General features: G+C 39.7%; 2 protein-coding genes across 8 annotated transcripts in view; one reads left to right on the forward strand and one right to left on the reverse strand.

Moving 5' to 3' along the window:
- The window catches only part of LOC117960090 (girdin-like), a 64,975-nt gene extending 43,296 nt beyond the window's left edge, over positions 1-21,679 (reverse strand). For all 7 annotated transcript variants that reach the window (XR_004660065.1, XM_034897653.1, XM_034897652.1 and 4 more), the window contains exons 1-3: positions 20,995-21,679; positions 20,765-20,865; positions 10,472-10,580 (exon numbers count right to left, since the gene is read on the reverse strand). Coding sequence is in view for 6 of the 7 variants with exons in the window: in XM_034897653.1 (XP_034753544.1) it covers positions 10,472-10,580; positions 20,765-20,865; positions 20,995-21,057 (273 nt within the window). In the remaining variant the exon portion in view is untranslated. The remainder of the gene's footprint in view (positions 1-10,471; positions 10,581-20,764; positions 20,866-20,994) is intronic.
- The window catches only part of LOC117960092 (polyribonucleotide nucleotidyltransferase 1, mitochondrial), an 18,022-nt gene continuing 12,492 nt past the window's right edge, over positions 21,403-26,932 (forward strand). Inside the window, exon 1 of the mRNA XM_034897658.1 lies at positions 21,403-21,421. The gene's annotated coding sequence lies outside the window, so the exon portion shown is untranslated. The remainder of the gene's footprint in view (positions 21,422-26,932) is intronic.

A 26,932-nucleotide genomic window follows, 5' to 3' on the forward strand; every position in this document is an offset into this window, starting at 1 on the left:
AGCAAGCAATGGGGCCTAGAATCGCTCTAATATCTAAAGTTTTAGGACACCTCCCTGATTGTGTGTTAAATCAGTTTCAGAGAGAAAGATTTGAGGATGGCGCTATCAGAAGAGAGTTGTTTGTAACCAATCCTAATAGATTTCATGCATTACTAGTCCAAAACATGGGATAGGGAACATGAGGGAGACGGATGGCTCATTGTTTAAGGAAAAAGGTCCCTTCACACATGCACGCACGCACACATTCTCTCCTTCTCCACAACCACCTGTCCCAGTTATTCCCATCAACACATGTTCACACCTGCCTGCTTAAATGGCAGCCATGTGTTAGCTGTGCAAGCATATATTTTCAGGCTGTGCTTTTTAGTCAATCTTTTTGTTTTCATACCATCCAAACACTATTCCTACAGGTTCACAATACTAGGAATTCAAGTATTTATTTTCCACTGAACCCAACTGCAGGGTCAAATCCAAGGCTTTGCTTCAGTGCTGGTATGATCAGTCCTGAGTCAGAGGCTTTGTGCAACACTATGCCTATTCAGGACCACTTTGCTCCCTTTCCTCCCCTTCTCAATGGGCCATTGAACTAAGCTTGCAGATTTCTGGGGGGGAAAAACAGACATCATGTGCTTGTAATGCATTTTCTCAAATTGTTAACCTGTAACCTGTATCTGAATTCATAACAGATTGTAGCTTGACTAGACTAATGCGAACAAGACGCTAGTTCTAGATGTTTTGAAGACCACTGTCTTTCCTGCAGAGCATGGCACCATCAATGTGTGAAGAGTGGTTTGCAGCACAATTTAGAAATTTTAAGCCATATGGGATAGAAATGCAGTTCTTAGCAACACACTAAAGGGTTCTGGCTGCTTAGGGAGCTGGAGAAATTAGGAATTAGCCCAAACGAAGAGGTAAAAGCTAAAATATAAGGCATGCCAAATTTATTTTAATATGCACTATTAATACAACACCTTAAGTATGATGCCAGTCAAATACCAAGTGCATGTACTTAAAGGACAGTTTTTTTTAAAGATGTGGGTAATAACATGCTTTGATGATTAGCTGCAGGCTAATAAAGCTAAAAGTAGAGTATACTAATATGCCTCTTGCCGATTAGCTGGGGAAGTTTAGCGCTCATAAATAAAACATGATGGACACCGCAGGAGGGAGACCAATCACCACACTGATCATGTCATGGTGATGTGCTACAAACACTGACAGGCATGCACGTGCACACACACATAGCCTTCAAATGTGAAGCTTCACTATAGCTGTGACAGCAGAAACGTCCTTGGCTCAGTCACACTCTCCAATATTCACTATCATATCCATAATCATATCCAATTCCCACATGGGGAATGGGAATGAGTCAGTAATCTCAATTTTCAAATAAGACAAAATTTGCAGAGGGTGAGTGATGGAGGAAAGAGAAATAGTGAAGGAAAGGGAAGACTGAAAAGAAAGAGATGCAGCTTTGAGAGGAAGAGAGATAAAGCTTTGATTCCAGCGCTTTTCAATCCAGGCACGCAGGGCTGAGACGTCCCTCCCCCCCCATCCTGACACTACATTGCTGTATTATTGATTGCAGCAGGATGCACAGCTCCTCAACACTGGCTCATCTTCCATCCCACAGAGACATTTAGACAGACAAGCTGATAGAATGAGGTGTTGGTTAAAAGGGAGCTTGTAAATAGGATTTACTCATTCAATATATTTTGTGCAAAGAGATGCGGTATTGGACTTGAGCCTCAATGTACAGTATATGTAAGCAGAGCAAAACATTTTCAAATTAGCTTGGTACATCTGTAAAGCTTAACAAACATGTATCTAACTTGTTGATCTAAAAAACCTAAGCAATAGATATACTATGGAATCTTGATTAAAAATAAGTATGAGACTGAAAAATCAGTCTGCACTATACTCTATTGTCTTAGGCTAGATGTGACTGAATGGACTTTCAACAAGCCCGATAATATTCTGCTGACCCATCAACCTGGTAGATCACACACACACACACACCTTTAAAGGCAATACAAGGCAACGGACATGCTAAGACAAATAGTGCATGTGCTCTTACAGTAGGTAGGTGTGTACGTTTGTGTTGAAGTGGTGTCATTGGAAAAGTTATAAGACAGGTCTATTAAACTAGCCCTCTGCAACACACACACACACACACACACACACACACACACACACACACACACACACACACACACACACACACACACACACACACACACACACCTCCTTACTACTCTTTCCCATCTACCCACCCAAGCCCAAGTTCCACTGCCAGCACAGCTTCAACAGGGGACTAATTGTACTGTCATTCAGTGTGTGTGTACGTACAAATCCTGAATTACACCCATTCTGCAGACATGGAGCGTTACCATAGAAACGAGGAGATGGGTTTATTCCCCTGCTAGTGGTTCTGACACACACACACACACACACACACACACACACACACAAGATTATGAACTTGAAAAGATTATTACCGACAAAAATAGGAAGGAGCACACTTCTGCTTTCTCTCACATCTAACACAAACACAGAAACCACTCTCACCCACATCTCACTACATCCCCATGAATTTAATCAATGCAGAGAAAACTTTTCCGGCTGTTTAGAACTGTAATAGACCCATAAGAACACAAAAGGGGTTGGCACACTGCAGTCCAACATGTCTCTGGTAACTTATTGGATGGATGACTAAAGGCTTTCTTCTGATACACTTTTTTTCTTCTTCTTAAGACTAACAAAGATAACAATGATTTAAAGAGTAATTGTCTATCGATACAAGCTAGTCACAAGTAGCCACATGAGAGTTTTATCAACATGCCTATTACCTTGTAGAATACTAACAGATCAAACAACATTGTCTACAAAGCCGTGCAGAATGACAAAAGAGCTTTTAAATAAATAAAAAATTGTGAATTATGGAGAATAAGGAATGACCCTGTGCAAGTTCTAGTATAGATCACACAACCTAATTACGGGTTGTGAAATAAGACTTAAGTTGTTATAAACTACTAATGAATTAGATTTGACCTAACAAAAAAAAAAAAAAATCAACAATTGTTCTTGGCTAACAGTAAACTCCACTGAAAAGAACAGCAGTCAGTCTCTAATGATGGCCAGATGGACAAATCATCTCTTACATGAGGAGGAGAAAACGAGCCATTAGTACTCTGTTTCTTTTGTTTGCTCTCTTATCTATCAGCTAGAGTGCTGTTTACAACAGACCCCTGAGGCTGAACAATTGGACGGGTTGATCCTGCTGCTTGCCTTAAAGTGGAGGCAGGTGGGCTGGGGAAGCCTGACCCTCCACCCCAACCCCATCACCCCAGGGCTCTGCTTCACGTTGTAAGTACAGGTTCACATACTCACACAGATGCCATTCAATGCAATTAAAGTCAATGCAATTATTGCTCGCTTTAAGGCATCATTCAAATTAAGTTTGATTGTTTCTGCTTTGTTGAAGTAAAGTTGCAGAGTGGAATTGATAATTGTTTTTTGCAACGATAGTTTGATAACAGTAAATGTGTTTACTTGTTACAACCTTGATATTATTATAAAAAGGGATTTTTTTTTTAGATTATTTTTTGTGTTTCTAACTTTATTCGATATTGACAGCGGATGGACAGGAAATTGGCAAAAGAGAGAAGGGATGAGATGCAAAGAGGCGCCGTGGGATTTGAACCTGAGCCGCAGCAAAGGACTCAGACAACATGGGGCGCACACGCACACCCTACTGGGTGAGCTAGAGCTCGCCCCAAACGGGCATCATTTTATCCACATTTTGTATTATACAAAGGTCCAACTGCTGAAATAAAACAGTATACCCCTTCAAACTTCTTTAAATTTTGAATTTTAAGGTTGGAAGTTTTAACAGAGCAGTTGTGGACACAACCCACATGCTCTAGTTCAGTGATTGAAAAGAAGAACCAAACTAGCTTCCCCTAAAACAGCGACTGTGTGAATGCCTAAAAATAAATCCCTTTGAACATATGGGAACCAACTCTAAATCATAACTGCTGCAAATTCCCCTACACAAGTTCTGTGTATAAAAGTAAGTGCATACAGAAATATAGGCTGTGTTATTTTGGTGAGCCAATGCTCAGTTCCCATTCGGGGTTGTGATTATATGATGCAACTGGTGAAGGGTTCTGGGTGTAAACGTAAACGAGAACAGCGCTCAACATGAAGGCCTCGAAAGCTCCAAAACAGTGGGAATGTCTGTGTACAAATATGTCTCAGGATAAGGGAATGCTTGTTTACATTAAGCGACTAACTAGAAAGCCAGCGGTGGAATACTTCCCGTGTTGTTTGAAATCAGAAAAAGAAGAATGAACAAGGATCAAAAGCTTAAAAACATTTATTTTATGGCTTGAGCCAACTAATTCACCTCTGAACGTCCTTTTACTCTACTCCATGTATATGTGACTGCTTAAAAACATGGCTAGCTGGCATGTTAGCTATGTGTGTTAGCTGCTGCACCATCATCAACAACAGGATATTCAGACTAACTAGCATATGAGTCTGCATGAGAACACACATTAAGCCTGCAGCTACAAGCACATGCCCTAATAAACTGATTTGCCCATGACTGATGCTGAAAGGAGCAGCCAGACAAGAAGTCAACAGGGAATTCCAGCCTTGGAAAAACACCCATTTATAAAAAAAACTATTTGTATTTTAAACAAGTTCTAGTTGAAGGCGATAAAAATATCTGCCGGCCTGAGGAAAAAGCTAGAATAACGAGGATTCTCTTCTCTCCATTTTTGATGAAGTCAAACAACAGTCATCCGTGGCCGCAGCATGTTGCAGCAGACTGTGGGGTGCATGTATGCATGTGAGTGAGAGTGTGTTGGTGTTTCAGCTTAACTCTAGCCCAGGAACAGAGCATCTTTGTGAGGATTTAGGTCAAGATGGAAAAAAGATAGTCTCTTAAGCTCCAAACCAGCCACAAGTTGTGCCTGCTGAATTCCTAAATTCTTCATCGGAAGAAATGCTTAAATGGGAAGAACACTTACAAAAAAGTTAGCACATGACAATTCAGAATATTTTCGATCGCGGGTCAGAAAAACAGGGCCATCAAAATTCAACTATTCTCCGGCTGGTCTCAACATATCCTAAAGATGATAACAGATGAAACAAAGGCCAGATCACATATCCAACATTATCTATACTCAGAGCCCTGCCAAGGAACCTTGCAAAGCTTTAGGGCAAGACCCACTCAGCATGAATGGTGCCCTCTCTCACTCTTTAAACAGTCAAAACAGAGCACCCAGCCTTTACGCCACACCCCAAACCAAAACAGTTGCAAACAGGGGACAGAACTGCTCTTATTTCCAAAAGTACCATCTTTAGCTTTTTAAAGGATGGGAGCCGAGAGAAATGTTGCTTTTAACTGCACATTAGCCTACAATAAAACACATTTATATTAAATAACATTCACTGGAGCGTTACATTTTTTTTATAAAACTGTTAAAAGGTATCCAATCAATTTGAATTAATAGTTTGGACATAAAGGGCCCTAGATGCTGTCCAAGCCTGATTTTCATAAGCCAGTAAAAGGGATTCAATTAGCAAGCTTTGAGAAAAGCAGGAAAAGCCCAAATAAGTTAGTATTACACCTTAAATAAGAATGCCAAACCAAGCACACCAAATTACAAAGGAGGCCATCCAATATTTGAACTGACCGCCAGAAAGATGAAACCTTCAGGGGACTCTGCTGTACCAAAATGACCAATTAACTGGAAAAGTCAATAACCTAGTCAGAAAACAGAAATGAGATAGTTGTTAGCATGAACATTTACTCTTAACGGTTATGAAATACGTTACTACAATCATCATACAGGCTCCTAAGTAACATAAAAATCATACGGACACGCACACACACGCTTACAGCTGTTAAAGCCTAAAGCCTGTCTAGACATTGATCTCCTCCTACACAATCTACTGTACCAGAACAATAAGAGACGCGCACACACACACACACACACACACACACAGCCCAAGAGAGCAATAAAATAAAAAACGTTATTATTGAAATTCTTGTCTTGCACTAATTTACATTTCACAACCTCTAGACAAAGTCCATGTCCACTGGTTTCCCATGTGGAAAATGTCACACACATACTGCTAGGATTACATCTCGCACAGAAGTGAAGGGGCAGGGAGGAGGAGTAGAAAACTAGTTTAGGTAATGGGTGGGGGAGGAATCACCCTCAACTGTCTGCCTCTGACGGTTCAGGAAGGTTAATGAATAAGTCATTTCTTGACACCAGAGTAGCCTTTGGGAGGAAGGAGAAGAAGACTTTATTGAATTGGAGCCCTTGCTGACTCGCCAGACACTCTAAATGAAATATGGAGCTTATATAGAAGAGAAAACATATCTATGGACACTAGTTCACGGTAGCCTTCTGTTAGACATAGACTTTTTTGTGATTAAATTCAGCTCCTGTTGATGCATTTAGGTTTGTCTCAGTCCTCTTTTGCTCAAATGAAGAAAACATACTGACTATTCAGCTGTGACATACAGTGGTGTTCCTTACCTAGGGAGTGGTTTCCAACTGATTCTGGGAAAATCTAGTTAAAAAGAGTTGACATGAGATCAAATGATTGAATCACAGGAAGCATCCAACCATTCAAGACTTCCACTTACTCAAAGTCCTCCTTCAAAGTGCTGAGTAGAATAGCAAATTGAAAACCTGCTAAGTCCATTAGCCTAAGACCTGAATGCTTCTGTCTTCATCCATATGGCTCTGGAAATCTGAAACCGATAAGCGACAAAACAACCACAGGAAAAGGAGACCACCATAAACCACGTATCAAAGCCAATTTTCCTCTTCATTACCCCAATAAGAACCAGCTCATTTTGACTTTAAAGCAGTAACTGTGTGCGAGTAGGTACAGTGTGATCCATAAGTAAGTATTTAGACACATTTCCTGCTGTTTTTCCTCTGTGCTCCAGGACATTTTACATGTATTGAAAAAATGACAAAGGTTAAAGAGCTGACTTTCACCTTCAAGCATGTTTGAGACGTCTATTTTGGTTGAACAATGCAGGGCATGTAGCTTTTCATACAGTACCCCTCTTATGTTTTTAACAGCAACGCTGGTATACCTCTGGTATAGCCCCATGTAAACAAGACAACTTAGAACCATGTAATGATATAGACCGTCTTTTGTCTAAATTACAGTAAAAAAAATTCTGTTAATTTCAGTGGATAGTTTAGTCCCTGAAAGGCCATCAAGGGGCAGACAGACACACAGCAAGGACAGCAGGGAACTATGGGGGGGGTTTAAATCTGTAGGTGGTCTCTGTGAGGCAGAGACTGCAGACACGAGTGGCTGAACAATAGCGTGACCAGGAGGTCAACAGAGCGATGCAGCTACAATCAGAACATTAACGAAACACCATAGAGGAACAAGAGTTTCACTGTTGGGTTTAATGTCATCCTAAAGCTAACAACACACATTACTCAACTGCAAGGTAGACTAAGTGTCTATGCCTGCAAAACAAATAACTGCAATTTTTTCCCCCTTTACAACTTTACATTGAACACTTTGGCCATGTCGACCAAGGTTGCCTCAACTTTAAGACAAAACAATGATTCTATTCAATTCAGTACATTTTTAATGAAATGTGATAACCAATAGTAAAACTGTAAAAAAAAAGTACTGAAAATGCAGCTGAAAACTAATTACATTTTACAATGTTTTCACAAAGTTTACAATGTCCACATACTTACAATAAAGACTTTCATATTTTCAGTAATGTTTTCAGTAATGTCCTGTCCCTAACAGAGTAACGAAGATGCCCCCAGGTAATGTCTTTAACCCTTCTTGTCATCTCATCATCCACTAACTCTTCATCATCCACTAAGCGCCTAGTGGAGCTTTGGTAGGATTAGAACGTCAAAGTCTTCACAATTGGCTGATTGTTTAAATAAGATGATGAGTGGCTAACAGGATGTTAGGACCAGGGCAAACTAGATCAAACATAGCCGTTAACCAACCAGTGACACTCTTAACTTGACTTCAGCGGCAAACTTAAAGATGGAACTTAAGATATAGAAACAGCAGCTTTATTAACAATATAATATACTTATAAACAAGAACCAAAACAACCTTAAGAACTGTTTTGTCTTATTCCAGTACTACAAGTTACAAAGATGATGTCATAGATCCAGCTAAAAGTAGGCCCTAAAATTCCCAGTTTCTCCATTTCATACTGAATAATACCAAATTATGTGATAAGTGCCTCTGCACAGCCACAGCCCCCGAGGATATGGGTCACAGTCCTAGTCTGAAATGTGGGAAATATGTCAGGGCTACTCCTCGGCCAGGATAACATTCCTAAACTCACTGCACTGTCGCAAAAGCATGCTGGCTCATGCTCAATTTGTGGTTATCAAACACAGTTGAGACACTATTGCAGCAGCAACGTAATAGATCATAACCTCTGTGGATTGGTTGAATTTGCTAAGCTCATAGGTTTTGACAATTGGATTAACAGTTACAAACAGTTAAGAGCTGACAGTGCATTTGAGCAGTATGAGAGCAGTCTAAAAAAAAAATTAAAATGTTTTAATTTAAACCAAGGAACTGCAAAACTTTTCAGCAACTTGACATTTGGTTGTTTGTTATGATTTGTTTTGAAATGACATTGCTGTGTAGAATACTATCAGAAATCACCACACATTGTTAATGTTGACACCTTACATTTCAAAATGACACTACAGGATATAACGTCACAATAACTAGAGATAGTCCGAGACCGTTTTTTTATTCCCGATACTGATTATGACACCTGAACTTGCATATCGGCCGATACCGATTTCTGATCCAATACCAGTGTGTCATATATTTTATTAGGTTTTAACAGCTGTATGCTTCTATCCCTGTATGTATGTGATATGATTTCTATATTTGTTGTTGGTCTGCCTGCGGTTAAACTCTCAAACAATGAATACCACGGAACTTTCTTTTATTTTGATCTAGTTTGACAGTCAGTTATAACAGAAACAGAACATAAAATTAACTACTTTGACGTAATGTTTCCTCAGGGCTTTATTTTGTGGTATCGAATCGGTGCATAAACTCCAGTACTTCCCGAAACAGACACTAGCGTTTTAGGCAGTATCGGAGGCTATACAGGTATAGGTATAGGTATTCAATTAATCTGATCGATGCAGAGAAATTAGGACCATGTTCTATCAAGCCCAGCAGTATAGCGTCTACATGTATTCAGATTTATTCAGTCTCGGACATACAGAGTGACATGGAAAATAGATTAGGATTGAATATTTGGCATCTAGCGTTAGACATGGGGTGTAAAATGTAAAAGTTGTTTGACAGGCAAATCAAATCAACAATGTAGCATGCTATTTGTGTGCTCTGCAAAGTTAACTATGTGGATAAGAGATGGTCCAGGATGCATGTGTACAAATGTACTATGAACACAACCTTTTCCTGACCAACTGTATATCAATGCAGTACTCTCTCACACATTTACAGCTTTCCACATGCAATCAGATCACCAAGTTCAGTTTCTGATATTGTGAAATCAGGGTGGCCATCTTTTCTCCATATTTACTTCCCCAAACTTCCTCCTCCACTTTCTCTTGACGTCTCAATCATTTCCTTTTAGTAAATGTAATGCTAAACTGTGGTGAGAGAGCGACATGTTTCAGGGCCTGATGGGCCACTACCATGCTAAGCAGTACACACAGACTGGACATGAGATAAGACTTCACTACATATGACTTGGTGTGCTTATATCACCTTCACATCTCTTAAAGTCATTATATAAATGCTGTGAGCTGCTTTTTGTAGTTGTGTTCTCTTTCTGTGAAACCTGAGACAAATTGAGGCGTATAGTATATCAGGATTATCATCCAAGACAGACTACTTAAGATAACTTTTGAGATACAAAGAGAAAAGCAAATTCATTGAATGATTTATCAGAGAAAGCGGGAGCGGCAGATCAGTGGCTTCATGCGTTTAACATTCCTGATGTCTCTGTATATTTATTGGGCCCTCACTGGCATCTGGATGGGGGTCACAATGCCACATCATACACAGACACACACACACACATATCACTCTGTTTATACCTCAGAGTCTGTATGTGGCATGTGCTTTGTTGTCTGATTGCATTTTTTCACTGTAACCTAAGGGGTAAAAAAAATCTACTGTTTGAATGCCTGAGCTCAGGGAACATGGGGACTGAGTGTAAAGCTTTAATTAGAGCCAAGCTTAAGCCCAAGCCACGTAAGAACATGTTTATGCAAGTTTTCAAGATTTTGACCCAGAGATTCTGCAAAAAAAGAAAGAAAAAGAAAAACAGCTCTCAACTTTCACATGGACACTATTGGACAACCTTGACTTTTGAACAAGCAAAAAGAGGTACATGTGATATCTGACTTTTGCAGCTTGTTCAGCCAGAAAGAAAACTTACCTGATAGTAGGCTTTAATCTGCCTGATGAGAATAGAAAGGTTCTGGATGCGCAGTGTTGCGTCATTGTTCACCTTCTTGTTGGTCCTCTGCACCGTGGCCTTAGGATTTCTGTGTAAAAAAATGGCATACTGTTATTGTATCTGCCTGTAGCAAAGCTAATCATCAGTTGAAGAAGTAGACATAAACACTTTAAAACTAGTTCTAATCATGTGTTACTAGGTTGTCTGAAACATTTGTGTTTCAGTTTGACACTACGTTGCTCTATGTGATGTAACAAGCATGTGTTTGGCTAAACTCATTAGCAGTACAGTGACAATGGACCCTTGTCCAAGTAGGGCCAATGCCATAAACATGTTAAAGAAAACACAGACGCATTCAAAGACAGAGCAAAACTGAAACGCTGCCCCTTATATAAATCTAATGGCAGTTTCTCCGCCCCTCAAATCAAACATCTTTGTGAAACATTTAAATGTTGAAGCTACATTGGAAAGAACATACAATTCTACAAGAGACCTTCTGCAGACTGTTGGCTACCTCAAAATACTGACAATTCCCTTATCGTGGTAAAGAGAGCATGTATTTCAGTAGTTCTGATCTTTAGCCATTATCTCCATTTATCTCATCCGTTTGAATCAAAGATAAGAAGTATCTTCTTAGTGCCTGCAGAAGAGATAGCCTGTTTATCCAACAGTGTGTTGCCAAAGGGACATTAAAAGGAGCATGCATGACAACTGATGTTATTACGGGTGTCAACATGTTTTAGTGAGCCTCATAGACATTCCACAAACTCACACAGTACCACCTCCCCAGCCGCTGTTATCTACAACTATCCAAACTACTATTTGCATATCTATTGAATTTACTAGAGCTAAACCTCATTTAATCTAAAACTTCTTCAACCAGTTAGTGACAAAATAATTGGTGGAACTAACTAATGCAAAAAAGATGGCAATTTGTGAGTCTGTCTTTTTGTCTCTTTGGATGATTGACATGCCAACTATAATGTAATCAGAAGTCAGCTTTTAATGTTTCTATGTTTAATCTGTAAAGTTGCAATGTAAGGAGGGTTTCCTGACTGTAACCTTTGATAGCATGAGTGGCATTTATTAAAAAGCTTCTGAATTGGCAATTTTGAGTATACTTACAAGTTAAACTGCCTTTATATGATATCTATCAATCGCCTGAGGGACATTCCTATTAGGCTCCCCATTTGACACAACAGAGGTGTTGACAAAGCATCAACCCTAGAGCGGATCTGGTTTCCCTGAGTTAGCAGAGTGAGACTTTAAAAGGCGGACACTTGCTGTCATCTTTTAAATATCTGTTTCAAGGCAGTGGGATCCGATTAAATATACAGTTAAGTCCAGCACAACTGACAATAAAAAAAAAAAAAATCAAATATCAAGATTAACAGGATTTGTATCTATCTGAGTCAAAGGAACATGAATTTGACTGTTCGTATGGGCATACATTTTTTTAAATGGTTAGCCACATGTTTTGACAGTCACAGTCATGCTTTGTACCATTCATCAAGTCCAAGAAGGAAAACTAGGAAAAGTCCCATCCACCTCGCCAAAAAAACAACTACCCTCTAATTAATTTATGATACACTTGCTCTGGGATTGTCTGGGAAAACAATACTACTCGTGTATTGCATTGACATTTGTAGAGCCTTACACCCACACTGTTAAAGAGCAGCTTTCTTTTTCATGATATGCACTTCAGACTTCAAAGCATGTTCATCCCATGACCTATATATATGAGGGTCAACATGCTCCAAGTAGGGGGGGGAGGAGAGTCCTTGCTGCTTGTGACTGAATGCATGCAGTGTAGCACATGTCTAGTCATGCATGTGTGTGCATGTCTGCATCTGCACTCTAGAATAGCGTGTCTGTATGGGCTAACAGCTCAATAAAGTTTAATCTAGAAACACCATAAAGACAGCACACAATCAAGATAGTCTTTTTGTCTGTTTCCTTGTTCTGTTTGAGAGAGAAGGTAAAGGATTCTTTATCATCAAGACATTTAACTTGGTGGATGCTTGGACTTCTGGTTGAATGGGTCTTCCTTATCACTTTGCCATTCTGCTGCCCAGTTTCCTCGAAGACTGAATAAACAATCTCATAAAACCAAACCGTAGCAACCTGTGTACCAAGAAATAATAATATCCCATGTTCCCAGCTATTTATTTACTCAAATGTACAATGTACCCAAAAAACAGTGCTCCAAGCATATGCTGGAACAGTGTTTTTGTAATTTTAAAGTGCTCATTGGAGTATGTACTTAAGGCTGAGTAGCTTAATTCTTAAATAATATTCTCAAATAATAATACACTTATAATGTTAAACCAAGAAACATGGTAGAATGCCTTTCTCATAAATCAAGCGGCTGCAGTGTGGATGCCTTAAATTAGTCCTTCGACCAGCCTCTGCTGCTATACACACCCAACACACACACACACAATCATGCTAATCAGGAGGACACAGGGTTCCTTTTAATACTGGTCTAAATTAACAGTCATGTGACCTCCCCATCTCCCCCTTCCACACACACTCTGCCCCTTTGGAGGTCCATGGTAGGGGCTCTATTTAACCCGTTAATTAAAAAAGCACAGAGGAGGCTGTAATCCTGTCGGTGCGAGGAGAGTGATGTGGTGGATGTGGTGTGTGTATGATAGAAAGAGACAGAGAGCAAGGAAAGGGTTGCCCATTCACACATTCCTTCACAATCAGACTGCCAAGAACATGGCGGCGGCCACAACAACCTAAGCATGCAGCACCGCACAATCAACCCCTCGTTTCTTTGGCTCTGATGCCACACATACAAGCACGCGACTGGCCGACCCCGCTGTGGATCATCAGGCAAATAAACACAAGGCCTTAGAACTGTAACTGGGGTAAAAAATTGTCCACTATTGCCTCCATCACTGTTCCTGCTGATATAGTAAAACCTAAGACTTAAAATAGATCAGACATAGACAGGCAGAAGGCCAACTAAGCAGCCAGCAAGGCAGACGACTAGTGAGCAAGTCAGCCAGACAGTCAGTCAATAAGCCAGTTCGTCGGTGCTGTCAATAGGCACTGCAGCTCATGTGGGGCCTGAGGCCACTGGGCTTTCTCCTCTCCTCTCCTGGCTTTGATTGGCTGGATAGGTTTGGGAGTAGTGTTAACCTATATATGACAGGCTACATTACAGTCAACATGGGCAGCCAGGCAGGCACACACACAGAGAAGGCTAAATGCACACATACAAAGAAAAAAAATGGCAGGCTACAGTTGGCCACGTGTTGGGGATAGAGATTATAAGCTGTGCTGTCCAAACACAACGGGGGACTGGGTGTTTTTGGCACCCACGCACGCACTCATGCATGCACGCATCATTAAACAATTGACATGCATTGTAGAAATGCCACTAACCAAACAATAAATAAAGTTTACATAATTTTTTGTGAAGTTTCTTAGTAGCCTGACTTGGAAAATGATTTATCATATTGGATGAATTTACAGGATTTTGTGTTGAATTTAACCAAATACTTTCATACAAAAAGGCAATTAGGACAGCACTCCAATTAAACATGTTATTGACACATGGACGTTTCAGGCAAGATGCCCTTCTACAGTGTGTGTTCAGGCAATTTAAAACAAGAAAAATGTCAAACCTGCTACCCATGGATATTCCCAATACAGCCTGTAATACTTTGAGGTTTGATCAATAAACATTTGAAAAAAGAAAAAAACTTTCACAAACAGAATATATTGCCATGTCATTCCCACATATCTCTGTGGTGCATGCACAGAATCAATATGGCAGGAGTAATTCAAGAGAGTAATGAGTAATTTACCTCTCTAAATCCAATTGTGAGCACAACCCTAATGTAAGCAAGATTACTTTGTTTCAGTGTTTACACGCCAGTTCCAATAATTGGAATTATAATCAAATCTTGTTATGCTGGAGTGCATTTTAACACACTGACTGCCTAACCAAATGGAAGCTTGTTAGTACAGTAAGCACAAACAGGCAGGCTAACCAGTGCATTTACAAATGCAATTAAATTCAAACTAGTGAAGAACAAAGCGATAACCTTAGAACATCATACGTAATGATGGCACCATCCTTCTACTTCCAAATTAGGGCAGTAATGTGTAGGCTATTATATTAGCATGCCATATAAAAATATACAAGTTATGTAATTCAAAGGGTACACAGCATCAACTATCATTTTGCAATAAGACAGCAACATTACAAACCATAACACATTAGCATTGCAGGTATGTCATGCAGACCTAATGCTCAAGATCACTGCATCTTTTTTCTCATTCCCCCACCATTTTCCCATGAGAACTGTGGTTTACAAACAGGCCGGTGAGGATCTGACCAATGGTATGTGGTTCTCATCATCCTTTTTCCTTGTCTTGGCTTTTCATAGACTGGTTTCTCTTTGTCTTTCTGTTTCCACAGGGCCTCTTCCCATTCCTCTCTTACGCTGTTGCATCCATAGAGACTGCAGCTACACTCCTTCCTGCCCAACTGGATGTGAGCTGATGCATTACTTTGTACTGGACTAGAGGCACTTAAGACCATATACACATTGAAATGCAATTCAATGTCTCAAACAATAGGCATAATGGCCTGGGTCGTAAAGTAAAGTAATCCTACCGAGATGTACAAATCCTTTAGTGGGACAACATAGTCACGCCATAATCACTACTCTGAGTTCCTCTTTTTTAAAGAGAAATGTTTTTGATCACTGATTAATTTTGGTAACTGATAAATTCTACTGTGCTGTTAATTCAGAATGTTAGGCTGCTGTTAATGAAACTAAACACTTCCTGCATATATTTCACAGCAAAAGTCTTCCAGGGAACCGAAGGGATTATGCCCTCTGCACTACAGAAGGGCCGTAACATAAAGCAGATGGAGGAAGTTTTGAGTTTGCATTATTTGATCAAGTATAATCAAATATAAAGCAAGCAAAATGGGAAATAAACAAAACAAGATCTCAATCTCAAATAACACAAATAATATTAATTTCCCAGTATTCTAATATGTTTACATGTCCCTAAATGAATGATACAAGCAAAAAACACACTGTCAAATTGTTGTGGGTTGCGATTCATTGGTACTGATTTGAAATGCAGCACTATTGACAGGTCAAACGTTTGTTCATGCCTTTTCCTGGCACATGCTGAACATGGTGCAGCCCACAGATCATAACTTAGCCTGAAAATACATTACTTTAAATATCAACCCCAGTAAATCAGATTGACTTTGGATTGCTAAAGTCGCGAAACTAACAGCCAACCTGTCTCGAAAATCCTAAAAAATGTTAGTGTTTTAACGTGTCCTTGGTGGTGTGATTTTGAGTGCCTCACATTAACACAATCTTGTTAGATGTTGTCCTCTCTAGTTCACAGCTGCAGTGTCCTTCCTACTAGACAGACTCAGCAAGGATGGCATAAACCAAAGAACATTATGAGAGTAGCCAGATTAATGTGTAACTATACACTACGAGGACTATGAGGGCTATGAGGACTATGAGGGCTGTGGACCCCACTGGACTGTGGTCCAGGCGGCAGCAGTGGGAGAACCGAACAGAATGACACACCAGCCAGCAGCTCTGCCTGTCTCTTTTCTCTAGCCCAGCTGGAATCCCAAATATGTCTGCTGTATCTAGCCCTAGAGAAAGCAACAAAGGCTTCAACATGCTGTTCAAAGAAAACAGAGGAGGGAAAGAGGAGAGAGAGCAAGAGAGGTGAGGCATGAACAGAAAAGAGATGCATAGATGAAGAAAAATATTTCAGCAGAAGGTAGAGCAGCAAAAAGAGTTTAGACATGATGAGACAAATGAGTTGACGGAGCGGGAAGAGAGAAAAACAACAACACGAGTCCAAGAAGCAAAGTCTGTAGCTGCAACTAACAATTATTTTCATTATATCTACAGATTATTTTCTGCATAAAACAGCCATGCCTGTTTCCGAAGTAATGTTTTTGAATGTCTTGTTTTGTTCAATAAAAAGTTTATAATTATCTACATGACAAAGAAATCTTAAATTATGAAATTTAAGAGGCTAGAACCAGGAAATGTACAGTATTGTTGCTTGAAAAATTACAATTAATCGGATGACATAACAATATAGCTGAAGATTATTTTCTTCCTATGAATGTGTCGATTAATTGTTGCAGCTCTAGTGCAATCAATTGAACACAAACAGGGAGAAAGCAGCCAAGGAAGTGGGGATTTTTGTTTAAGGACACGGCATGCATTAAATCCCCCCCCACTCAGTGGATGAAGAGGAAGATGAATGTAGATAAAATATATGCAGCCTTTTCTAGATGCTGAATGTTATATAAAACATTGCCAGATGGCTGTCTAACCTCAGAATATTCTACAAAAGCAATAAAGCCACATAAAAGAATAAAAGAATGAGCACAATGTAGCCTCCATGTGTTTGTGTAACAATTACTAAAGAGTCAAATTATGTATTTGATAGTCTACAACAAAAGACCAACTAAGTCCAAGGCTTAAACCAACACACGCCATTCAGTGTTGTCCCTCCACACCAAAACTCCTCCCCAGAGCTCATTGGTTGTGTGTTTTTGTGTATGCACGAAGTGTCGAAAAGCCAATTCTATCATAAAGGGAAGTGATGATTGACGTAGTGAGGACAACATCCTGTGTATGTGAGCCTACAATGTGGATTTACTGTAATCTGTCCTTGAGAGAAAAAAAGACTTTCAAATCTGCATTCAGTACTAGATCCATATTAACTGACTCATAAGTTTAGGCTACAGCTTTATGGTAGACAATCACTTTTATACTCTCTCGTCCTCATGTGTGCATGCACATTAACCTGTACAACATGTGTAACAGCAGTCTTTTTGTAATCCATGTTTTACCTTTCTGAACTCTTTTCTCAAACTAGCAAACAGTCAAACAGAAGACTAATCAGTTTGACTCATTTTGAATTTTACTCCTTTTCAGAGCCAAACAACTTAGCAAGTTAAGATCTTTATAATAAAGCTTACATAACTCGCTGGGCCAGTCAACATGACAATTGTTATCAAGAAGGAAACATCAAATCTCTCCTTTTTTTTTATTCTGGTAAGTGTATATTTGACTCGCATAACTCTGTTCCAACAGCCCGTAGAGGATAGACTGACTGGTTCACCAAATAGGCCAATGAGCAAGCACGGGTCTACAGGATTGGCAGGAAACCAGAGAATTCAACTGGACAGTTGTCATTCTGACAGAACTTTAATTGGCCTGCTTCTTGCTGAGCGGGAAAACTAATTGGTTTGACAGCACTGAGGAGGCAATCTAATTGGCTAGGTAATGTCAGTCACAAAAGGGCGGGAGGGAAGGGGCAGAGACCGTGGTGCCATCTGGGTGTCAGCAAACCGTTAGATAATCCTGGGGTCTCTCGTCTCCTCTCTCTATGCTCTCCCATGCTGCTACAATGACAACTGCTGCCAGCCTGTCTGCCATGTCTGCACTAAAGCCATCCACAGACATTCACACAGCAACACTAGTACTTCTACTCCAACAGCTGACATCACCAGTAATAATGTTAAATACATTACTTTAGGGGGGCCGTAAGTGTGAGTTTGTGAGAGACAAAAAAAAAAAGGAGGTTTTAAGTGAAATCATTAAACCATGTTTTAACAAGGTTCTGTAAACCTGAGAATGGGTGAGGAAGAAAAAATATTCATAAGTGAGAGTGTGTTTGTGGGAACCCAAGAATTGGTACGGATACAATCCTTGTTAATTAAGAAGTTGGAAAACTCACCTGTGGTTTCTAAGCTACTTTTAATGAGTAACAGTGTAAGAGATGAAGAGAGGAAAAGAGGCACTCCAATGTAATTCTTTGAGTCAACATACAGCTTTAAATGTGAACAAACTCTGATCACGTGGCCTGTTTCAACTACATGTTGGTATTTTAATACTGAATTTACACATTCAGTTTTAAAAATGAAAAAGGCAAGGATAAAAAGGTATAGCATATGTCTCTGATGACTGCCATCATCCTAAGCTCCCTGCAATAGCTGTTTAGATGCATGAGTTGTATCATAGCTTATGATAGTCTGCTTTAATTAGGTAGCTCAACTTACTGGAGGTTTCCACATGGTGCTTGTAAAGTGGGAGAGGCAGATAGAAAGCAGCCTTACCAACCAACATAACATCTGACCAACACTGTAGGCCTTTTGTGTGGGAGGGTGGCTGGGCAAGACGACTACCAACAGCTGCCTCAGTCCAAAAGAAATTGCATAGACGAAAAACACCCACAGATACACATACCCCCATGCAGGGACAGAAGCCCTACAGAAACACACACACACACACATACACAAACACATAAACACACACACACAGAGCTGTCTGTGACTGGCAATCCCCAACATCCTGTCAGGCGATCACTAAGCCAGTCACAGTTAATTTCAGCTCAACTCTGGCTGTTCTGTACAGGAGCACTCAACACACACAGAAAATTCCCATCCTGCTCGTTCCATCTATGTTATGTCCAGACACAAATCCTACTGACTGCCTGATCTCAGTCTTAATGTGTAGATCTGAGGAATTGCCATGTGGTTCTGCAACTGGTGCTTTAATTTGTCTTCTGCAGGTCACCCTCTGGCTTTTTCTTTGCATATATTTTCCCGTCATGTTTAAGGTTTTAAACCATTTTGGTTAATCATTTCTGTCTTGCTCATGCTTCCAACCCTTCCCCCCTCATATCCTTCCGGTTGCTTTCCCCCATACAAAGTCCCACAAGGGAAAATGCTCTAAAAATACTGCTTACTTGTTCATCATTTTTGAAGAAGCTGTGTGTGTGGAAGAGAAAAGACGCCCTTGTCTATCTGAACCTGCAGTGGCCTCCCTAAACGCTTTTTTGTTTTGAAGTATTCCTCTGAGAGTGTTCACGCAGCGTGGAGCAGTAGGAGGAGGAAAAACAAGCAGAGTTGGAAGAGGTTGTTGAAACCTGAAGGTAGGCTGCTTAATGAAGTGATGCAGCTGGGCAGCAGAAAATCAAGGACAGTGGTAGAGGGCAGAGCAGGAGGAAGACGACACCAACTAAAGACAGGAAATGGCCAATCAGGGATAATCAGCTCCTCATGCAACACAGCTACAGCTTTAACCCCTCTAAAGACAATTTACACGGACTACCAAAAAGGTATACCCTGCACATGTTGAAATACAAAGACAAGCTTCCCCCTGCTGACAACCTGCCAACCTTGGAATACGAGAGATACTGAAGCGAGGGGACACAAGAAGTTGCCCTATGAAACACATAATCTCTTCTGAGTTGAAAATCAATTCCACTGGGATTTAGCTCCTCTGACAGGGAAACAGGAGGAGTAAATGCTGACACTGTAGTGTGTGTCATTAGCGGAACATGTGAAAAAAAATTCCCCTGCAAGCGGGAAGTTGCAGCTTTAAGCCAGACAAAGGAATGGAAAGCTGTCTTCTCTGTCGTGCTATACGTTAGGATGTTACAGGAAAGAGACAGATCCAGACAGAGACCTAATGCCTCATCTTCTTCAGTCTCTCACTATCAAGAGATCTGTCAACACATCTATTTCAAGTTGACTTAAACAAAAACAAACAAATCGGTCTGTGATAGCCCGCTAAAATAATGAAGAATCTGCATTGCCGTGTAAAGCTGCATTCAGATTCTGCGCTGCTTCCAGTGTTTGTTCGCTTAAGCCAGGCTACTATTTCAATCTGCAGCACAGCAGGGTGAGCTCTGTAGTTTCCAGGGACGGGTTGTCTTCCAGTCAGCTGCACATGACAGTCTAGGGTGACTAAAAAAAAGCAACCCTACTGTTGTAGAGCTGCTTTGCTGCCTATTTGCAGAAGGGATGCTTAGGAGCAAGCTTCCCATCTTAAAAGCATCCTGACAATAAATGTCTGCAAAGGTTTTTGACAGTCTGACCCATGATTGCCCCCGATAAGGTCCCTTTGTGCGTAGCCTACATTCACTTCAGCAGACAATTTCAAGTGCTGGGCTTCTTATAGAAATACTTAATTTGATCCTGTGGGGATGACCCAACTAAAAGCCCCATGTATGATGTCTTGTCTCTGGTCCACACCCACTGACTTCATCATTGAGAAAAACAAAATGCTCATACATTTAACTACTGAAAGTGGCCACTACATCATGCAGGTTTTTAAGGTAAGCTACCATACATCTGTTAACAAGCAAAGGTCTCTGCGTGCTCCAATCTTGTTTCACTATGGTGGTGCAGGAGCCAGTTCTGGCACATTTTTTTTAAATATGTGACAAATTACTTACATCTCAAGCATTATCTCGTTCAGGTAAATCCCGTCCACTAATTCAATATATTCCGATAATTGAGTGCCATCGATCAAAGTCGCCTGCCCGACTGTCTTCACCTGGAAATAAATGAGACAATGCCAGTATAGGTGTTAAGACGATCAATAAGCATGGTTTCACAGTGCAGGGCTGTTTAATTAGTTTTAGTGAGCTTAATACACATTTGAATAGTAATTTAGGGAGCTTACCCAGCAGACCAGAGGCGTGAGCATAAACTGCTCCAGCAAAGGGGTGAAAACCTCGCTTTCCATATTTTCTAGGACAACCGGCGCTGTTGAAAAATGTGCACTCCTTGGAAGGAATATGTGTTTGTTTTGGCTCAACTCATGTAGTTGATTCGATTAAATCGACGCTCATGTTGGTCACTGAAAAGACCACGTCCGGGGTTTCTTAGAGATATTCGGCGAAGAAAAAACGTTAATCCACAATCGTCTTGACACGAGCCAGCTGTTTCACATGCCAATGGCTGGGCTTGGCTGCCTCATCGGAAATACAATGAATCACATCGTTTTGTTGAACACCATTAGTTCAAGATATTCTCTCTTTCAGTGGTCGCAGGTTTAGCTAGCTATCTACGGAAGCTAGCAAAGACTGACTACATGAGACCTGAGACAGGTAGGGTTTTGTGCTAGGATTGTGAGTGGCTAAAGATCAGATCTCACAGAGGGGGAGCTAACGTTAATGGGAAATATTCCCCCGAGACGACTAAATGAAGGAAAATATCCAGAGTGGAAAAAAAAAATCCAAAGGTTTAAGATCCCGGTATCCGGTTACTCCTCGTATTATTTGTGAAGTTATTTCTAACCGGTTACATGTCGATCCCCTGTCTGCCTCGGTTCAAACGCAGCACAACCTCCAAATGAACGGAGGGAGTTGACAGAGAGGATGACCGGAGGACACTTAGTCCCGCCTCCCTTCTGTCTCTCCTCTGCATCTTCCGCCGCCCTTCTGCTCTAAAATAAGAAGGAAAATAGGACATTGATCAAAGCATCCTTTTCTTTTTAGATTAGTGTGTTCTTACAAAACACTTCAATCATCGAGTACTGTTTAGTAATTTGTTGGAAAGAAGGACATGTTTTTAATGAATGCTGCAGACATAAATGGGATGGGAATAAGTTTAGGTGGAGCTAGCTGGTCCTGTAATTTATATGCACTTTATATGCTGTGGCATACTAAAATGCTCTGCTTATTTTTTCCCTGGCAAGCAGAAATACTGGAGGTCCATGCATACCTTTGGTCTGCGTTTACAGTATAGCAGCAAGGCTAGTAGGCTACTGGCACCTGGTGGGTAATGGACAAAGAGACTAATGTAAATGTACAGTAAACGATTCGTCCGAGCTTCATCCGGATATTAAAATTATTTTACCAATTTAAAGAAATTGCTCTTTTCACACTGGTATGGGGGGGGGGGGAATGCATATCACATCCTGTTTGACAAAACAGAGGGAGAGTCTCAAAAAGTGTTGGCTATCATGCAGGATGTAAAGGAAGTACCAAAGGAATCCATTCATGATGATTTATAGGGCAATTGGCTGAAACAATTGGTCAATCAATCAATCAACAGAAAATAGCGACAACTATTTTAATAATTGATTAATCGTCTAAGTCCTTTTTCACACATAAATCCCAAACAATGCTTGTTACAGTTTCAGAGTTGTTGCTTTTCTGTTTAAGATTTCATAAGATAAAATAAGATAAACTTTATTGTCCAAAAGGAAATTTCTCTTAGGCAAAAAGTGTTGACAACAGCTGCATGCAAACATATATTAAATAATAATTCAGTATATCATTGGTTTTGGCGTATAGATTGGGAAAACTAAAAGATTTCAAGATATTATTGAGCTTTAATAAATTGTAATTAACATTTTCACTGTTTTCTGACATTGTTTAACATTTAATTGAGAACATAATATTAACTGAAACTAATCAACTAAGTGTCACCCCCCAAAAAAAGAACTGGATGTTTAGTAGTCATGCATTGCATAACTATTCCAAGATACCAATCTAAATAAATGAAGTTGAAATTTGCAAAACTTAAACTAAATGACAGAACTTCCTTCAGCAAAAGCATGTATTTATATATAAATATATATATACTGTATATATATATATATATATATATATGTATATAGGAACTTTCAGTGATATACATTGTACAGTTATTGACCACACATTTGAAAGAAGAAATGCATTCACTTTTGGTTATACCAGCAACCAGCTTTTTCAAACGCATTTTTCTTTTAGCTGTATCAATAGCAAGGTATGACTGGATGATAAGTCCAGACTCACAGTCAATCACAAGACACCTTATCAACAATTGATGAATGGCTGTGTTGTTGTGAATACGGAGCAGAGGCTCTGTGACCAAATAGCCAATTTAACCACAATCACTGATTTGGGAGCTGGGGACCTGGGTCACCTCTTTGGAACAAACAGATCATTATATGTTACACCAAAAGTTTTAATAAGCACATTTTAGCACCAGCTCTCTTGGAGAAACAGATGTTCTCATTTGCATTTAGAATAACGGTTGCTGTGGTTGGTGCTTCAGCTTGAGGCTACACAGTATGAGATCCTGACTAGGCCTGTTGTCTCTTGTTTTCGGCAAAACGTGTTTAACTGGAAGGTTTTAGCCTGCGATAGGCTCAGTGAGGGCACATCAGGAGGTCACAGCATGAAGTGCAGCTTCTTGAATGTGTGTCAAAATAGCCTACCAAAAAATACTAAACTATCAAAAAAGGGATTTTATTTTCATTTTTTATTGGTCACTAACAATGAAGTCTATCTTAACATTAAACATTAAGCTCTGCCATTAATTCATGGCAAAAATGCTCATTAGAAAAGAGAAGCTTCAAAGTCAGATATGTTTCAAAAGATCATGTCTGAATATCTAACTCCACCTGTCTCTATAGGTAGAATGCTGGTGGAGACTCTACTACTTTCTATAAAACCAAATATGTGATGAGTCTACCAAAATGCTTGTTTTTGTAAATATGACACATTATCACATATCTTGCATTCATTCACATGTTTTATATTTAAACGCATTCATTTGAAAGCCTCTGAAAATGTAGTTGCAAACATTAAAGTGAGCCTATGTATTTTTGCCATTTGCTACAAGTGAGAAGGTTCATGAAGTCATTATCCACCACATACACTACTGGTCATACCTGACAAAACCCCTGATTTTATTGAATAGAGAACAAATCTGTTTTATTGCTCACAAATGCAACTTTCCATTTGTAGGAAGAAGAATGTTTCTTCTTTCAAGTTGCAAAATTAATTTTTAAGTATTTTCTACACCCACATGTTTGGGCTTTGGTTGTATTTATTAAGTGTTTAACCTTCAAAAACTCTTAAAAGCTAATCTGCCAACAGTGTGGTGGCAACGTTAAACATATTCAGCCCCACAGGTGACATCACATTTGGATATCTAGAGATGCATAAATGGGACATTACTTTTATGCATGAGTTTTGAGTTCCAACCATTTTAAACCAGTGAGAAAAGCAGATATCTCTTGTGTAAAAAAACAACAACAAATTCAGCAGAAAATATTATGTTTGTATAGAACCCTGTTGCTCAGAACAAGAAGTTGCACGAGAAAATAGGTTTTCAGGGCTTTGATAACCAATTGTTCCTCTGCCCATTGCTGCCACAACCATTCAGTTTCCTCTTCAGAAATAAATTAAGTTTATTTTGTAAGGACAATTTGCTTCAGGATCTACTCAAATCAATTTCTTTTTTTAAATCAAATATTGCCCTTTTTCTTGCAACCCACCACATCCCTACTAACCCCAACACACAATTAAACACTGATAATGAAAACCTTTCAGGGCTTTTGTAAAGTGCTATCCCACACAGCAGCCTGAACACAATTATGTTCAGTTCAATTACTGTGGAGGATTAGATGGATATTTTGTATAGCTCAGCGTTTTTGTGATTGTGTTTGTGTTAGCGTGGAATTCATTAACCTTGTATTGAACAGAGGGCTTCTGCGTGTTTATTCCAAATTTATTATTCATGATGTTTTAAGAAGCTTTGTCACAAAGCGCCATCCACCTCTACCTAATGACTCAGTGAATATACAGACCCACAGCAGCATTCCTCACATACACACTCAGCTATATGACAGCAGGCAAAACTACCCAGAGGAAACCCAAGACCGCCTCTTTTGGATCAAACTCCACAGAACCAGTGTATAGAAACACATGGAAACGTTTCCTCTAGATAGTATTAATCCAGCCCAGGGATAATAAAAAAACCATAACCACAAATCAATTGCTCTAAAATTCCACAACACAAAAAAAGAATAATTATCTCACTGAACAACCATGAATGACCTTGCAACTCCTGTCGGATTAAATTATTTTTCTTTTTTATAAGACTGCAGTTTCCTGTTAGCTATTGCACTGGAATTTACAAGGGACCACAAGTATTTTGATTTCAAGCTGTGCTGATGGCCTTGAATGCAGCGTAGGCTGCAGTGTTTCCTCTATGTTGATTTTTTTAAGATTTCTGCCCCCACGGTATCAGAAATAGGGCTGTACAAAGGCCGTCTATCAGCAGGGGTTGTTGTTCGGACAGACCTGCCCCCAATGTTAAAAAAGATCCCAAAGGAAACACTGGGGCTGACATGCTGGACAGAATTTTTAGAAGCAATTTTTACTAGCAATATCTTGCCCTAATAATATGATATGACTAATACTACAGGTACAATGTATTTGACAAGGAAAGTTCAGACCCCACGTGTTCTTGACTAATTCTCGAAAAAAGGCCACATGCACCAAAGTCAAAACAAACAGCATGTCACTAGTAATCTGAGTAAAAGTGATTTTTTTAATACATTGAGCTTGAACAAGCTTATGTGAAGTTGACCAAAACCATTAGGAATCATGCTCTGACTATCACTATTTGACATGATAAATTGAATGGTAATGCGGTCATGAGTTGTAGAAATGTATCTTGCTAATTTGAGCAGACAGCTCAACATTGCAACTTACTTGCTGTAAATGCAATTCTTCATGAAGACAACACCACAAAAAACTCCTTTTACATAGATCTCTAAAACATTCTTCCTGCCTTTAGACTGACTAAATAATTTAAAGGTCTGACCTCTATCTTTACAGCGGCGGTTACTCTGGCCATCCTCTCTGTCTCTGCTTGTCTCCATCCTGTACTGCTGCTATGCAAAATCAATTCCTGGCATTCAGATGTCCGGTTTAAATGATTAAAGCCTCCTGTTGCAAAGGCAAAGCCTAACTGCATAACATTAAAGGTCAATAAAGGTGTGTGTGTGTGTGTGTGTGTGTGTGTGTGTGTGTGTGTGTGTGTGTGTGTGTGTGTGTCTGTGTGTGTGTGTGTGTGTGTCCCAACCCTCTGCATCCTGTAAACTCTGATGCATCCCTTAACTCAGAGAGATAAGTGTTTCCTCTCAGAGACATAGAGTTATAGCATTATATCACCATGATAGAAATTCAATTCTCTTTCCTTCCTTCTCAAACCCCAAGCTGTGCTTTATCTAGACTGTTTATGACCCACAGCAGGGTCAGAGGTTCTTACGATGAGCCTAAATAACTGCTCTGGATTCGAGGCTTGAGACCAAAATGTAATCAGCTTTTTGCAGTCCAGGCCTTGAGGCTTTGAATCACTCTATCTGTCTTCTGTCTGGGAGGCTTTAAGATCAACAACACTGCGGGGAGCCAATATTTAGGAATGTAGCGGTCAGAGTTGTAATGATACAAAGTTACTCTTTTTATTGTGACACAAAAATCAAATTAAATTATTTTGTTACTGTGGAGATTATTCTCCTAGCTGTTATATTTCTTAAGATTTTAAACATGAGTTGTATACATTCTCTGGTACATTTTGGTTTCTGCCAATTGCACCTTGTAATTGTTAAAAAACATTATAAATCTGGTTTCATCATAACCGTTGTTCTTATTACTAGATAATCAATGTAAGAACATGTTGTCTCTGTGTCTCCATGTCATATTTTGTTTTTGATTAATGCATGTTTTTTAACCCTCTAACCCTAACCCTAACCCTAACCCCCTAACCCTAACCCTAACCCCCTAACCCTAACCCCCTAACCCTAACCCTAACCCCCCTAACCCTAACCCCTAACC

Source organism: Etheostoma cragini, chromosome 17 (genome assembly GCF_013103735.1).
Source record: "Etheostoma cragini isolate CJK2018 chromosome 17, CSU_Ecrag_1.0, whole genome shotgun sequence".
Lineage (NCBI taxonomy): Eukaryota > Metazoa > Chordata > Actinopteri > Perciformes > Percidae > Etheostoma > Etheostoma cragini.